We start from the raw sequence: 15,678 nt of genomic DNA on the forward strand, positions 1-15,678 counted from the left end.
TAGAAACAAGGTCTTGCTCTGTCACTCAGGCTGGAGTGCAGTGGCACAATGTCAGCTCATACAGCCTCAACCTCCCAGGCTCAAGTGATCCTCCCACCTCAGCCTCCAGAATAGCTGGGACCACAGGCATTGCCCAGCCTGAGCAACATAGGAAGGCCCTGGGTTCAAGCAATCCTCCTGCTTCGGCTTCCCAAAGTGCTTGGACTACAGGCATGAGCCATTGTGCTTGGACTGGAGGGATAAGCCATTGTGCTTAGCTGTGAGAACTGCCATCTTTTAAAGGTCAAAAATGGTCAATTATTGGAAGTTTCATATGGTTTCACCTACTTGTCAATCATTTTGTCTTCAACCTTTCCATTTTGCTTTAGGTATCTCTTGGAAGTAGCATATAATTACATTTTTAAACAATCGAATCTAAACATTTTGCTTTTAAATAATTTATATATACTATAACTAATGTTTGCCCTTTGTTATCATGTCTTATCCTTTCTGCTTTCTGTTTCCCTTTGTTGTGGTATTTTGCTTTAAAAACTATAGCTTATTTGCTTTTATATTCTTTAGTGATTTGGATAGGAGAAATCCTCTTTATAATTCCACTAGTACTTGCCATTAAGTTTATTAAAGCTATCTTTTAAATATTTCTCTAATTTTGGAAATAAAAATTGCAGCTGGGAGTGGTGACTCACGCCTGTAATCTCAGCACTTTGGCAGACCAAGGCGGATGGATCATCTGAGGCCAGGAATTTGAGACCTGCCTCACCAACATGGTGAAGCCCCATCTCTACTAAAAATACAAAAATTAGCCGGGTGTGGTGGCGCATGCCTGTAATCCCAGCTACTCGGGTGGCTGAGGCAGGAGAATCGCTTGAACCTGGGAGGCAGAGGTTGCAGTGAGCCGAGATTGTGCCATTGCACTCCAGCCCAGGTGACGGAGCAAGACTGCATCTCAAAAAAAAAAAAAAAAGGAAAAATTGCTTTTGATTCCCATTACCCATGTTTAGGAATTTAGGATATGGTTAACTTCCCTGTCCTACCTTTTTTCATCCTCCTAACTTCCAATTATTGATCACATTTATCACCATGGATATGGTTTCTACCATTTATATTTTTCTACAAGTATTGTTTTTGACTTTGGAATGTAACCTTTCACAACCATATTTACCTCTTTATATACTTCTCTCTTTATATTTAATTGGTTCCAAGCTCATTGCTAGTCTTATTTAAATGTTAATTCTCTCCTTGGTACTCTAGAATATGGTTGATCTATTGGTGTCCTGGAATACATTCTGGAATAGGTTTCTCAGGAAGGGTACCTAAATGGTATTTTTCCAAGCCCCTGCACGTGTGAGGATGACTTTACTATTGCATTCACAGATAATTGTCAGGAGCCTTTCTCAAGACTGGCTATTTTCGTCATGTTCTGGAAATCTATGTAAAGTCAAAAGGCTACCCGCTTGGTAGAAACATACAGAAGATTGTTCTGTACCCTTGAGATTTAAAATTCTGGTCAGAATATGTCTACCTTTTTTTTTTTTTTTTTTTGAGACAGAGTCTCGCTCTGTCGCCCAGGCTGGAGTACAGTGGTATGACCTCAGCTCACCACAACCTCCGCCTCCCAGGTTCAAGCAATTCTCCTGCCTCAACCTCTCTAGTAGCTGGGATCATAGGTGCACGCCACCACACCTGGCTCCTTTTTGTATTTTTAGTAGAGACAGGGTTTCACCATGTTGGCCAGGTTGGTCTAGAACTCCTGACCTCAAGTGATCCGCCCACCTCGGCCTCCCACAGTGCTGGGATTACAGGTGTGAGCCACCATGCCCAGCCTATTATTTCTTTAGTCACAACTATGATTTTTATGTTATTCCTCTCCATCTTACACATTATCTATTGTTATTTCCCTTTGCATATTAGCAATTTCCTAAAATTGTCCTCTATTTAATATATCTACTGTCACACAGCACCAGTTCTAGTCTAACTGGTGCTTCAGTATATTTTAATTCTTTTGCAGTTTTGATTTTCTTAGCCATGTCCTTTCACTTCTCTGCTTTCCTCTCATTCTGTTCTTAGTTCTCATTCTGTTGTTATTTCATAGATGTCATGGCCTTTTTAATTTAAGAAAAAAAGTCTTAGGTTTACTAACTGAATAGCTTCAATAGGTCTGTGTTTTTCTGAGATACCAAATGACTTCCTCCTCTCAAATGCTGCATAATCTTTGAACAACCTCCTTTTGGTCCTCACCCCTTTGCTGTTCACCTGAGTGCTAAGGGCACAGCCTGACAATGTATAAACTCCAAAAGGAATTATTTATTCCAGGTCTGATGGACTGAGTTTGAACCATTTTCTTTTCCAATTGCTTGTTTTTCTCAGAAATTCTAAATGATCTCTACTCAAGGGTTTGTGGAGAGGTTGGGGAGGGAAATGGTGGAATGCTATGTAATCTGAAGTCCAGTTGTAGCGGCTGGTTAAACGGAGCAGGGTGGGTGGGGCATCATGATGATGTAGTTTTGATATGTTGATAGAGAAATATAGCTTAAACATGATCATTTAAAAATAAAATGGGGTTAACCAGGTGCAGAAGCTCACACCTGTAATCTTAGCACTTTGGGAGGCCAAGGCAGACAAATTGCCTGAGCTCAGGAGTTCAAGATCAGCCTGGGCTACATGGTGGAACCGCATCTCTACTAAAAATACAAAAAATTAGCTGAGCGTGGTGGCACACACTTGTAGTCCTAGCTACTGGGGAAGCTGAGACACTAAGAGTCACTGGAACCCAGGAGGCAGAGTTGCAGTGAGCCAAGATCATGCCACTGCACTCCAGCTGCAACAGAGTGAAACTCTGTCTCAAAGAAACAACAAAAAAGAAAAGAAATAGAGTTGCAGAGTAGACACTGCAAATTAACAAGAGGAGACGTTCCTTAAAACTTCCTTTTGGATATATTGCTGTAAGTGTTTTTGCACATTAGAGCATCACTGACCGACCAGACCACCCAGAAGACTAATGAAGGATTTCCCCCAGTGCTCTGGAAGGAACTTGAGTTAGAACGGTACTGCTTCTGTACTGGGCAATGGGCTTCCTCCCACTGGCGTGAGTCTTGGCAGATCTCTTTCCACCCCTTGCTACTGGCGCTGGCCTGGCACACAGTGGGGGCCTTGCAGAGCTCACAGCAGAATGGAGAACTGAATTCCACTGAGCAACTGGGCTCTTTCTGCCCTGGGACCACTCTGATATCATCCTACCGGTGGAGAGCACTGCATGGCAGCTCCCACTGCCCCCCGCACATCACAGCATTTTCCATGGGCCTCTATGCAGGCTGGTTTGCCCCAGGGCAGCCCCAGGCCCCCACAAAGCCCCGCTCTGTGCTCTGCCCCTTGCTTACCTTCATAGCCTGTGAAATTCCTTCTATATTTTGTTTTGCCTTTTGCATCCTGTTCTGCAAGTTGTGCAGAATTTCTCGTACCTCTTGAATGTATTGAAACACACCTAAAATGGAAGTGTAAAGGAATCTTATGAAATGAACGATTCAGGCTGGGCGCGGTGGCTCACGCCTGTAATCTCAGCACTTTGGGAGGCCAAGACGGGCAAATCACGAGGTCAGGAATTCGAGACTAGCCTGGCCAGCATGGTGAAATGCTGTCTTTACTAAAAATACAAAAAATTAGCCGGGCGTGGTGGCAGGTGTCTGTAATCCCAGCTACTTGGGAGGCTGAGGCAGGAGAATCGCTTGAACCCGGGAGGCAGAGGTTGCAGTGAGCCGAGATCGTGTCACCGCACTCCAGCCTGGTGACAGAGTGAGACTCCGTCTCAGAAAAAAAAAGAAAAGAGCAATTCAGCAGGATGAAAACTTTTCTTGGGTTGGCTTAACACTCATCACTACGAGATAGCCCTGGGAAAACACTCCTCCTATTCCGGAACGTGATTCCCAGAAGAAATCGTTGCGTGTTCTCTGAAATGAAATGCCAAGGAATCACGAATATAGTGTCCCTTTAGACACAGGGTTTGGAGAATATGTGGACCCTTCACCCCACGTAGGAGCCCCAGACTCCTCACGTTAAAAGCTTCCACCTCTGGGAGCGTCAGAGATGGGGCCAGGGGGTCGGGGGCCTCCTGCCTCGTCCAGTGGTAGAATGAAGGGAAGGAGGGGACTTGTGACTACACTTCTTTCTACTTTCTTGACATCTGCCCTGAGTTAACCAAGATGTGCACTGGCTTTGCTCACCAGCTGTGCATGCTCTGTGCATGCTTGATAAACCAACAGTAGAAACCGGGCCTCCAGCAAACCCAGTTTGGGAACCTTGGAACCCCTTGGCAGTTCCCAGGGACTCTTCACTGGATTCCATTTGTAAGGGACACAGATAGGCTTTTTCTTTTTTTTTTTTTTTTTGGTTTGTTTGTTTTTTTGTTATTTTTGGCCTGGGCAAGCAGGTGGAGGTGACTATCTTCTAGCTCCCTTGCAGTTAAAGCAGATCCATGCAGCCAGGAGGCAGAAGTGGCCACTCCAGTGGTGTTTGAGGACAGATGCTGGGCAGGTTGGACCCCCAAGTTTAACCCAAGGTGGGAGGAATGTGGCCTCCGTACCTTCGCCGTTCCAGAATAATGTCGTTTCAGCACTCAGTAATTTGACATCGATTGCTTCCAATTCTGACTTTATTAGTAGAAATTCTACTGCCTTCACTGTAGTTTTTATCTGCAAAACAGAGGTTACAGGTTTTGTTCCCAGTCCAACCAGATTTTAAATTGTTCTCTGGGAAGGACTTTTATTCCTCAACACCAACTAATACGGTTTGGATCTGTGTTGCCACTCAGGCCTCATGTTGAATTATAATCCCCAGTGTTGGAGGTGGGGCCCTAGTGGGAGAAGACTGGATCATGGGGACGATGATCTCATGAATGGTTTAGCACCATCCCCTCGATGCCGTTCTTGGGACAGTGAATGAATTCTCGTGCAATCTGGTTTTTAAACAGGTATAGCACCTCCCCCACTTCTCTCTTTATCCCACCTCCTGCCAGGTGACGTGGCTGCTTCCCCTTTACCTTCCACCATGATTCCAAGTTTCCTGAGGTTCCCCCCCGGAAGCAGAAGCCACTATGCTTCCTGTACAGCCTGCAGAGCCATGAACCAATTCAACCTGTTTTCTTCACAAATTGCCCAGTCTCAGGCTTTGGGGTTTTTTTTTGAGATGGAGTCTTGCTCTGTTGCCCAGGCTGGAGTACAGTGGCGTGATCTTGGCTCACTGCAACCTCCGCCTCCCGGGCTCAAGCGATTCTCCTGCCTCAGCCTCCCCAGTAGCTGGGACTACAGGCACCCACCACCACACCAAGCTAATATTTGCATTTTTAGTAGACACGGGGGTTCCACTGTGTTGGCCAGGCTGGTCTTGAACTCCTGACCTCAGGTGATCCACCCGCCTTGGCCTCCCCAAGTGCTAGGATTACAGGTATCAAGTATTTCTTTATAGCAATATCATAACAGCCTACTACCCTAACCGAGCCAATGATGATTCATGTTTCTGTTTGGAAATCATATTTCAGTACACTCCAACTTTTAGAATGACTTTTATCACTGAGGATTTATGTACACAGCTACTGTTTTTATGTTATAGTATTCCTCTTTCTAGCCCATACCATAGCTAGTTGAGAATCAACCGTGTATATGTTGGTTCAAGAGTAACTGCCGTCTTTGCCATTACTTTTAATACATAAATCCTCGGTATATAATCCCAAAGTTTCTATATTTGGTATCTTTTTATGATTCTAAGCCAAAGAAATATATGTGGATCACTGAGCATTTCTGGGCTCAGACCTTTTCCCTTGGTCATAAACCTAAAGCTCAAAATCTTTTTTTCTATTTAAATAGAAAAAAATAGCTAGGAGTGATGGTACATGCCTGTAGTCCCAGCTACTCAGGAGGCTGAGCCAGGAGAATCGCTTGAACTTGGGAGGCAGAGGTTGTAGTGAGCCGAGATTACGCCACTGCACTCCAGCCTGGGTGACAGTGTGAGACTGTCTCCAAATAAATAAAAATCATGTAACATAAACCAAAGCCCAGTGGGAATAAGATATCCATCACCAGCTGTTCTGAGTCACCACTATCTTTGCTGCTGCTATTTGCATGAATAATGAAGACTGGCTTGAACCATGTTTGAATATTAAAACACACTCATTTAATTCTGTTCCACTTGGAGATCTTACATCAGCAGTTGTTGGGTGACGACAAATGCTGGTGTAAGATCTCCAAGTGGAACAGAACAGGAGGGCAGGACAGAGATCTCTGACTCTCTGGCTCACTCATTTATCCCAAGCACATACACATAGCAGGTATTCAGTAAGTATGCAGTGAATGAAAGAATGAATTTGAGTGAATGGGAAGATTTCCCAGGAAGAGCCACATCTCTGAAACACAAAAACGGAAACTTGACAAAAAACCAGAAGAAAACCAAGCTGCATCGGGAGCACCAGCTCACCTCATTATACCAGCCAACGATCAGCTCCAGGTTGCCCACAAACTTCCGGAAAGTTTCGTTCTCTGAGAACAGACTCTCTGCACTGTCTGGAATATCTTTCTGTTGCTGGAAATTCAAATACTTGACCTCTCTCAGAACTGCCACCAACTGAATGACAAGTGAAGATCAAAGAACATGTCAGCAGGTCATGTCAACAGTGCCGTGTTCAAGCAACAGAAATGAGCATCTGTCCTGGGATGTTTTGACAGCCTGGGGGATCTCAAAGTTGGTGAGAGGCAGTGGTTGCTGGCAGGACCAGGACGTTTTCACCCTGTTGGCTGATCCTGAGACAGAAAGCACTGACATCATCCTCATGGGTGGATGAGGTCACCCTCGTGGATGACATCATCCTCACAGGTGGATGACACCATCGTCGCAGGTGGATGACATCATCGTTGTCACCATGGGTGGATGACCTCATCATCACCATGGGAGGCTGACATCATCCTAATTTTCTTATCTCTGTCTTCTCCAACCTACTACCCCCAGGAGGTTTGGGGTAAGACTTCGGGTCTTCACTTGTGTCCTCCCTAGGATCTAACCTTCCCTTTTCTCTCTCCTTTCACCTGGTTATGACCCAAGAGATCAACAACAGGGACCTCCCTTCCAACAGTGCTTCTGGCCACAAAGCTATTCTCAAAGTTGAGATAAGCTCCATGTTGCTGAAACCCCTGGTCACATCACAGGCCTCATCTCATGGGATCCCCAGCAGCTGGCACTCTTTCCTCCTGGGCACACAGTGTCCTCCTGGTTTCCAGGACACCACATATTCCTGGTCACCATTATTAGTCTTTTTTGGTAATCTCAAGATGTCCATGATGGGGAGCCATAGAGCTTGGTCCTTCTCAGTTTACTCTCAGTTGAATGAGGTGTGATGTCATCCAACATCATAGCTGCCTTGACCAGCCAGCTCATTTGTTTGTCATCTCCACTGAATGAGGTGTGATGCCATCCAGTGTCACGGCTACAAGTACCATCTCTGTGTGGGTGGCTCCCACATTTATATCTCCAACCCCAGCCTCTCTCGTGACTTCCAGACTTCTGTATCCACCCGCCTACTCAGCTCCTCTGTTTGGATGTCCAGGTGACATCTCACACCCAACAAGGCCAAAGCAGAGCAGCCCATCTTCCCCTGTGGCCTGCCCCACCTGCCCTCTTGGCTGATGGCAATTTTACCCGTCTACTCACCTGACCCCAAAACACTGGGATTGACTCCCCTCTTCCAATCGCGCCCCATTTCCAACCCACTAGGAGTCTCCATGGCACTATGATCAAGTCCAGAAGCTCACCACCACCTTCACTGCTGCCACTCTGGTTCCAGCCACCACCTCCCAGCTGTCATCTCTTGCCTGGATTGTGGCAACAGGCTCCTGATTTTCCTACAATTTTCCCCAGCCCCAGCTCCCTTCAATCTACACACCTCACAGCGTGGAGAAGGGTCCTTTACAAGTAGAAATCTAATCACAGCACTCCTCTGCCTGAAACCCTGCAGGGGCTGCCATCTTGCTCAAACCAAGCCCCAAGTCCCTCTGTGGCCCATGGGGCCCTTCCTCATCACTCTCACCTCTTCTCCTACGACCTCCTCTTTGCCCACTCCCCCGCCCCACTGGCCGCCTTGCTGCTCCTGGACCTCACCAGGCTCTCATGCCCCCTGGCCTTTAGCTGTGTGCTCTGCTGCAAGGCTGTCCCTTCCATCTCTGCTCAGTGGCACTCTGACCTCCCACAAGTCTCTGCTCACATCTAAACTTGCACCTGCCCCTTCCACCAGCTCTATTGATCTTCTTAACCTGCCCTTCCTGCTCTTCCTTCTGTGGAACCTATTGCACCTTCTACAGTGTCACATGCTTGACTCCCTCGTGAATGCTAACTGATCATCCTCCCCGCCCTCCTGCCGGGAGTCGGCTCCAGGAGGGCAGGACAGACAGATCTCTGAATCTCTGGCTCACTCATTTATCCCAAGCACACACACATAGTAGGTACTCAGTAAGTATTCAGTGAATGAAAGAATCAATGTTAGTGAATGGGAAGATTTCCAAGGAAGAGCCGCATCTCTGGTTTCCCTGCCTTGCCGCGTGTAGGTTGGGCAGCTCTGGGGCTGTGACTGTAGGAATTGGGTTCCGTCTCTGTTCTTCTGAACTTCCTGGGTTTTAGCCATGGAACCCACATCCCAAAGCCCACGAGTGTGAATTCTCCCCAGTGTGCCTGCCTCGACCAGCCAGCGCATTTGTATAGATTCGGCAAATACTTTTCTTCCTTCCAATTTCAGATTGATGTTTCTTCTTGGGATCACACGAACGCTTTCAAGAAGATACTCGTTGAAGCTACTCTCAAAATTGCTTCTGCTTTGCCTCATGTCTTAAATATACCTTGGACATACTTAACAAGTGAAGCTTTAGGCTAACTGTGATATAAACATCGACCTCCAGGAATCCGCGCTGAGGGAACCTTGGCAGGCCCTGCCCCCAGCTCCCAAGGAGCCTTTGACGGGTCCCCACTCCTGGCACCCACCGCTTTGCTGAAGTTGACGTGGATGAGGTTGTTGGAGGCATCCCGCAGAATTAGCGGCTGCCCCAGGTTGAAGTGGCAGTCCTGGTCCACGCCCGCCACCCACTGCTGGTAGATCTTCTCGCGGTGGGACCCCAGCAGCTCCATCATCTCGTCATACTTCTGATAAATCAACTTGGCCTCCGCTCCAGACATGACCCTGGAATCAGAGTGGGAAGGTGAGGCCCCATGGACATCTCCTGTGGGGTCTCTTCGATGTGTCCCATTGCTGTTGCCTGATCCGGGGTGCCAAAGTGGCCAGCCACCCGTTTACTCAAGGCTCACAGACTGAATATGCAAACAAGCAGTGGCCAGACCAAATGTTCAAACGGAACTCGGACCTGCAGTCTGCAGCCACCGGCCCAGGAGGCCAAAAGAGAACCCATGCAGCAACCAGCTCCCGACTGCCAGCCCCTCTCCAACTTTCATTCTCCCTTCCAACCTGGGGTCAAACAGATGAAAGCAAATATGCCCCCCACACGACTGCATAAAAGCCTCCCCCCGCCCGGTCAGCTGCATCGGCCTCCCCAGGCCATGACCTCCAGCCGGACCTCCCCTGCAGCAGTCCCTGCGTCCACCATGAAGCCTCTACTGGCCCTGGCTGTCTGGGAGCCTCGGCCAAGTTCATGCAACAGTGGCTCAGCCGACTGCACACACAGCCTCTGCCTGTTCCTGCCGGGTGGTCTTCACGTCTACCAGGCTGGTGGGCAAGGGTGGGGACCAGCCAGCTTCCCCCTGAGCACTCCCACCGAGAAGACGTTCAGGGGAGGAGGGAGGACCCGACAGGGTCTCTTCTGGGCTTTTGCTCTGGGAGGTAATGGTCTGGTCGACAGCAGGGTGGTCCGGCTCAGGGCTGGGAAAGTCCCTCTCGCTCTCCCAGCGCCATGGAGTTGGGGTGCCTGCCCCTGCCTGCCCCCGGCCAGGGCTGTGACTCACGGGTGTTCGATGTGCTTCAGGTGTTTCATGGACACCTCCAGCCTCTCCTGCAGCTCCAGGCTCCACTTGAGCTGCCCGGCCACGGGAGGCATGTTTTTGTGGATCAGGGGAATTTTGCCCTCCTCGGAGGCTGCCATCTGGGCATCATACAAGATCTTGGCGTTGTCCAGCTCAGCGTCGAACAGCTCCAGCATGACTGAATACCTGGGCACCACCTCGGCAAGAATCAGGGGCCGCTCCAGGAGGCCCCCACACATGTACAGGAGCTGGGGAGAAAGGAGAAGGGGGCCTCTTCACCTGAGTCCGCTCCCCTTCCCCAGCCTGTGGCTGTGGACAGAACGAGCAGGGCCAGCCTTCAGAAGCGCGAGAATGTGCACCTTGCCAAAACAAAAGAATCCATCGGAACCTTTCTGTGTGTGTCAACTGACTCAGTGGGTGCCTCTATGCTTTTCCCATTGACTTAGGCCAAGTCTGCAAATACTTGACTTGTAATCCCACAGGACAAATAAATCCAAGACCTACGAGAGTTTTTTCTAAGCCCAGGAAAAATCAGAATTCTGGTAAGGAAGATTCAAGCAATGAAAGAATAGGCTGAGTACCATGGCTCACGCCTGTAATCTCAACACTTTGGGGGGCCGAGGCAGCAGGATCACTTGAGCCCAGGAGTTCGAGACCAGCCTGGGTGACATAGCAAAATCCTGTTTCTACAAAAACAAACAAACAAAAAAAACAAACAAACAACAAAAAAAAAAACAAAGAATACATGAAACTAGCTGGGTCCAGTTTTTGTATTCTTTCGGGTGCACCCTTAGAGTTCCAGCTACTCAGGAGGCCGAGATGGGAGGATCACTTGAGCCCAGGAGTTTGAGACCAGCCTGGGTGACATAGCAAAATCCTGTTTCTACAAAAAAAAAAAAAAAAAACAAAAAAAAAAAAAAAAAAAACAAAGAATACATGAAACTAGCTGGGTCCAGTTTTTGTATTCTTTTGGGTGTACCCTTAGAGTTCCAGCTACTCAGGAGGCTGAGATGGGAGGATCACTTGAGCCCCAGAGGTCAAGGCTGCAGTGAGCCAAGATTGCACCACTGCACCCCAGCTTGGACAACAGAGTGAGACCCTGTCTCCAGAAACAACAAACCCAAAACAACTCCAAGTAAACAATTTAAAAACAGCCATAATGTTGCATGTATACACCCGGGCTTCTACTATGATAAGGATAAATGGGGAAATGTTTTAGTCACAAGGATTATTCCTCTTAGGAAGAGCACTGCTGCTCTCAGGGGCAGCTCAGGCAAGAAAACCACCATCAGGAAATGTGTTTTGCTCTGAGAAAGCTCTGGGGGTCAGACCAAGTGGGTGGGGGCGAGAGACAGGCAAGACAGTCTCACATGAAACAGGGTCCCCAAGCGCTGGGTGTGAGTAGGAAATCGTGAGAGTTTCCTGGGGCTACCATCCTTTGCGCCGGTGGGGCCAGACCTGCTGCGGGGAGCCTGAGTCTCAGACTCGCCCCAGACTTGGGTCTGAGAAATGTGACCACTGTCCCTAGAAATGGCCGCTGGAGGAAAGACTAAAACATGACTGCAAAGAAAGGGAGATTTTTCAGGCCCCCAAAAAGTACAGATTTCCCAAATGCAAGACTGCAGCTATTTTCAAAATAATTGTATTTTTCAAAATTGTTCAAATCTTCCTGACACAAATTCTGATTTCTCCTGGGCTTAGAAAAAAAAAAATGTCACCCTCGGACCTATTTGTACTGTGGGTTGTACAAATGGAGCAGCTGTGGACTCTCAAGCAGACACGGAAATGCTGGTGTCCTGCCAGCTACCCGCTTCCTCCACAGTCGCCTGCTGACGTATGAGGTCACCAGTTCCACTTGTTCAAAGCACTGACATGGGGCAGTTGGAAAAAAAAAATGTTCCTCTTAATAGTTTATGACCACCCTGTCCCAGCATTTTTTTTTTTTCTCTCTCTCTCTTCCCGTTTCTCTCTCCTCCTTTTCATGTTTATATAGTTTTTGGCTTAATGACTTTTGGAAAGGAAGCGAATTCTATTTTCTGCCAAGAGAAGATCATGTGGAAAATTGCTCTAGAACGTTCCTGGCTGTGTGTGAGTTGCTGATAAGGAGAACTAAGTCCGGAAGAGGCAGGGGATGGAAGGGACAGGAGGGAGAGAAACCCCAGGGGCCTACTGTAATTAGACACAGGGCGGTCAAACCAGGGGGGAATGTTCTCAGGTCAAAGAGAAAGGCGAACAGATGGCGTCGGAAATGGGTTACAAGAGTTATTTCTCCCCACTCTCCCCTTTGTTTTAAATCGAGCATAAACATACCGTGAAAACTTTTTTAAAAGAGACTCTTTGTTTTAGAGCACAAAAGCCCGTCTTGACCCTAACAGTGGCTGGGGATTTGGAGGGGAAAGCCTGGGGCGGGATGACTGCATTTGTTCCTCGCTGGCTCTGTTCTGCAGAGGCGGGGTTGGGTTTCTTCCAGTACCTCCTGCTCCTCACAGGGTAGGGGCCTAGGTAGGGCTCCCGAGGGCTCCCAAAGCAGACTCGCCAACCCAGCTCCCTCCCCATTGCTGGATCCCCCAGTGAACTCTAGTGGAGGTTCAGCCCAGACCCATACGCTGGTCCTTATCTGCTCTTTCCCTTGTTCCAAACTAGATGTAGGGGGCGGAATCTCCATGTCGGGGCCAGTGAGACTCTGGGGACTCGTCTGGCCCTGGCCGGGTGACCAGTTACTTAATTTTTCTGATTTTTCTCATTGGCACAGAAGCGGGGGGTCATAGCACTCCCCTGTGGAGCCGGCATTAGGGGTGCAAGAGCTGCAGAAGTCAGCTGCCTGCCCGCCCACCCAGCCCGTGCGCCTGTGCCCCATCTTTAATTTTAGAGACCCAAAAGTGAGGTTTCCAAACGAAATAATTGGCTCCATTGGGACCCTTCTGAGCTGGGGCAGCCCTAATGCTTTTGTGTTATCCTTCAGGGGCCCCACGTGGAAGGCTTACGCTAGAGTGAAACTACCTCCCAACAACATCCAGACCAGCCAGCCTCCCTTGGCAAGAGCCAGTTCTGCACTGCAGGAAATACTCAAAAGCGCCTGCCCTGGGCTAGGCTAAGTTCTAAGGGAACTCAAATCCAGTGCCTGCCCTCAGGGAGGTTACCTTCTAGTTGGGAAGACAAGGAACACACAGACATTAGTACCTAATTGAATATGAGATGAGGGAGGGTCCTTGCTAAGAAGGGAAGGCAGGCTGCTGCTGAAGGCACCAGCCTGGGGGGCATTGGAGTAGAAGGAAGGAAGTGAGGACCCTGCAAACCAGGGATGCAGCTACCTGGGAAAGAGCCTTCTGAGGAAGGGAACATTGACAAAGATTCTTTGCTTGGCCAAAGATTCTCATCAGGGTCTCCATCCTCTACCATCCCCCAGGGGATGTCTGATTATCCTAACCTGCCTCCAACTAGAATCTTGAAGTTGGTTTAGCCAGAATCCCCCAACCCCTGATGTCACCTCTAAATATTTTTCCATCCACTGACCCCCACCCTGCTCCTTTGCTGGAAATTCTTACTTACCTGCAGTGTATTCAAAGTGGAGCTCCATCGCTCTCCCTATGCCTGTATCTACTGCAACGGTATAAATCGTGAATAAGGTCTGAATCAAGCCAGCCTCATCTTGCTTCAACAAGTATAATTGAATAATTTTTTCAACCACAGCAAGGCAGTGCTGTATTAATTTGCATTCATTGATATTTTGCCTAGAACACCAACTTGATCCAAGACTTACTTGATCCTTAATTTGCGGAGCTTCAAATTCCCATATATTTGCATTTTTGCAAGAGTGTTCAAAAGGGCAAAGGAACATCCTGACATTTGTAGGGGAGAGATCTTTGTCCTCAGGAATCTCAGCCTTGACATCCCCTGAAAGATGACCACCAGCCCAGGTTGCCCAAGCCAACCCGATTGCCTTCACAGTCATGGGAGCTGGTCTGGCCCAGCGGTTCAAATCAGGGGCCCTGGAAGCAGTCAAGCCCAGAACTCATGGGCCTGGGCAACACAGCAAAACCTTGTCACTACAGAAACAAAAACTAGGCCAGGCGTGGTAGCTCACGCCTATCATCCCATCACTTTGGGAGGCCAAGGTGGGTGGATCACCTGAGGTCAGGGGTTCAAGACCAGCCCGGCATGGCAAAACCCCTTCTCTAGTAAAAACACAAAAATTAGCCAGGTGTGGTGGCATGTGCCTATAATTGCAGCTACTAGGGAGGCTGAGACAGGAGAATCGCTTGAACCCGGGAGGCGGAGGTTGCAGTGAGCTGGGATTGCACCACTGCACTCCAGCCTGGGCAACAGAGCAAGACTCCATCTTAAAAAACAAACAAAAACCCCTTAAAACTAAAGAGAGACCCAGAGACCTCCCTTATCCCTTCTGCCACGTAAGGACCAAATGAAAAGATGGCCATCTAGGAACAGAAGTAGATCCTCACCAGACACTGAGTCTGCTGGACCTCCCAGCCTCCAGAACTGACAGAAATGAAATGTGTGTGGTTTAAGCCACTCGGCCTACAGCAATTTGTTACAGTGGCCTGCATGGACGAAGGCATTGTATAAATTCAACTCAGTGGGCCAAAATCTGCATGAATTTTATTTTTACACCCACTTTACCTCTGTAACTTTCACTCCTTTCGAGTAGTGGGAAAACCGAATCAAGAATAAACGGTCCCCTTTTTTCTTAGTGAGCGTTAAGAAGTATCAGTAAAATAATGTCATCTCACGCTCACGTGCTCCTCTTCCTCTAAGATGTGGCAGTAAGAACCATTAGGAGCTACACTGGGTGTTTACTGCTGACTGACTCCGAGGCACAGGAGAAAGGGCCCTCCCTCCCTGGGCATCAGCTCTACATGGAGAGGATGAAATGGTCTCCAAGATCGTTCTCAACATGAATCCAGTGCCAAGGCACCCGGCTCCAGATCAGCCTGAGTGCCCCCTGCATGCTTACCTTTGCAGAGGACTCAATAGAGCTGCAGTCCTCAAATCCTTGGCAAAAGATCGTGGCCAGCCTCCTATCCAGGTCTTGGATTTTGATCTCAAAATCAGCATAATCACGGTCAAAATTCTAAAGGCAAATGGAAATGTCAACCTCGTAATCAGCGTGCAAAGCCAGCCAAGGGCACCCTCTCCAGCCCCCGCCCCTGCTGAGAGGACTTGGGACTGGGGCGCAGCTCAATGTGCTCACTGTTGCGGGGACTGCTCTACAGTTTTCAAAGTGTTGGGATCGCCCGGCACCTGCTTCCTCCGTGTGCCATCCCATCACTCCCCTAAGCTGGTACTGAGGCTGCTGCTGTTGTCACCGAGTTCGCTTCATCCAACCCTGCCAGAGGACCTACCGAGTCTCCAGGGTCCAAGGGATCATATTTGCAGTCGGCAAAAACCTTCACCAGCTCAAAGACCTCGTCATAGATCTGGGTCACCAGGTTCCCGAGGAGGTTCCCACGCACACCCCCAAGCTCGATTTTCTCCAGCTTCAGAAACTCAATCGCTGTTTTATAGAGTTCCTAGTGGAGGAGAAAAACACAGTCAATTCATCTTCACAACCAAACTCACGGGTCCAGTTACAAAGCTAGCTCTGACCCCAGGCAGGAGGAGCTGGAGAGCAAATTGTCCCCAGGAGACACCACCGTGGGGGTGGGAGGACACCCTCTGCGA

At 48.6% G+C, this 15,678-nt stretch overlaps 1 protein-coding gene across 1 annotated transcript in view; it reads right to left on the bottom strand.

Annotated features, from left to right (window-relative positions):
• The window catches only part of LOC105469383 (dynein axonemal heavy chain 17), a 152,411-nt gene that overhangs the window by 126,467 nt on the left and 10,266 nt on the right, over positions 1 to 15,678 (bottom strand). The window contains exons 10-16 of the mRNA XM_071081739.1: positions 15,360 to 15,527; positions 14,972 to 15,088; positions 9,982 to 10,247; positions 9,010 to 9,205; positions 6,463 to 6,609; positions 4,577 to 4,685; positions 3,378 to 3,481 (exon numbers count right to left, since the gene is read on the bottom strand). Coding sequence (XP_070937840.1) covers positions 3,378 to 3,481; positions 4,577 to 4,685; positions 6,463 to 6,609; positions 9,010 to 9,205; positions 9,982 to 10,247; positions 14,972 to 15,088; positions 15,360 to 15,527 — 1,107 coding nt within the window. The remainder of the gene's footprint in view (positions 1 to 3,377; positions 3,482 to 4,576; positions 4,686 to 6,462; positions 6,610 to 9,009; positions 9,206 to 9,981; positions 10,248 to 14,971; positions 15,089 to 15,359; positions 15,528 to 15,678) is intronic.

Source organism: Macaca nemestrina, chromosome 17 (genome assembly GCF_043159975.1).
Source record: "Macaca nemestrina isolate mMacNem1 chromosome 17, mMacNem.hap1, whole genome shotgun sequence".
Classification (NCBI taxonomy): Eukaryota; Metazoa; Chordata; class Mammalia; order Primates; family Cercopithecidae; genus Macaca; species Macaca nemestrina.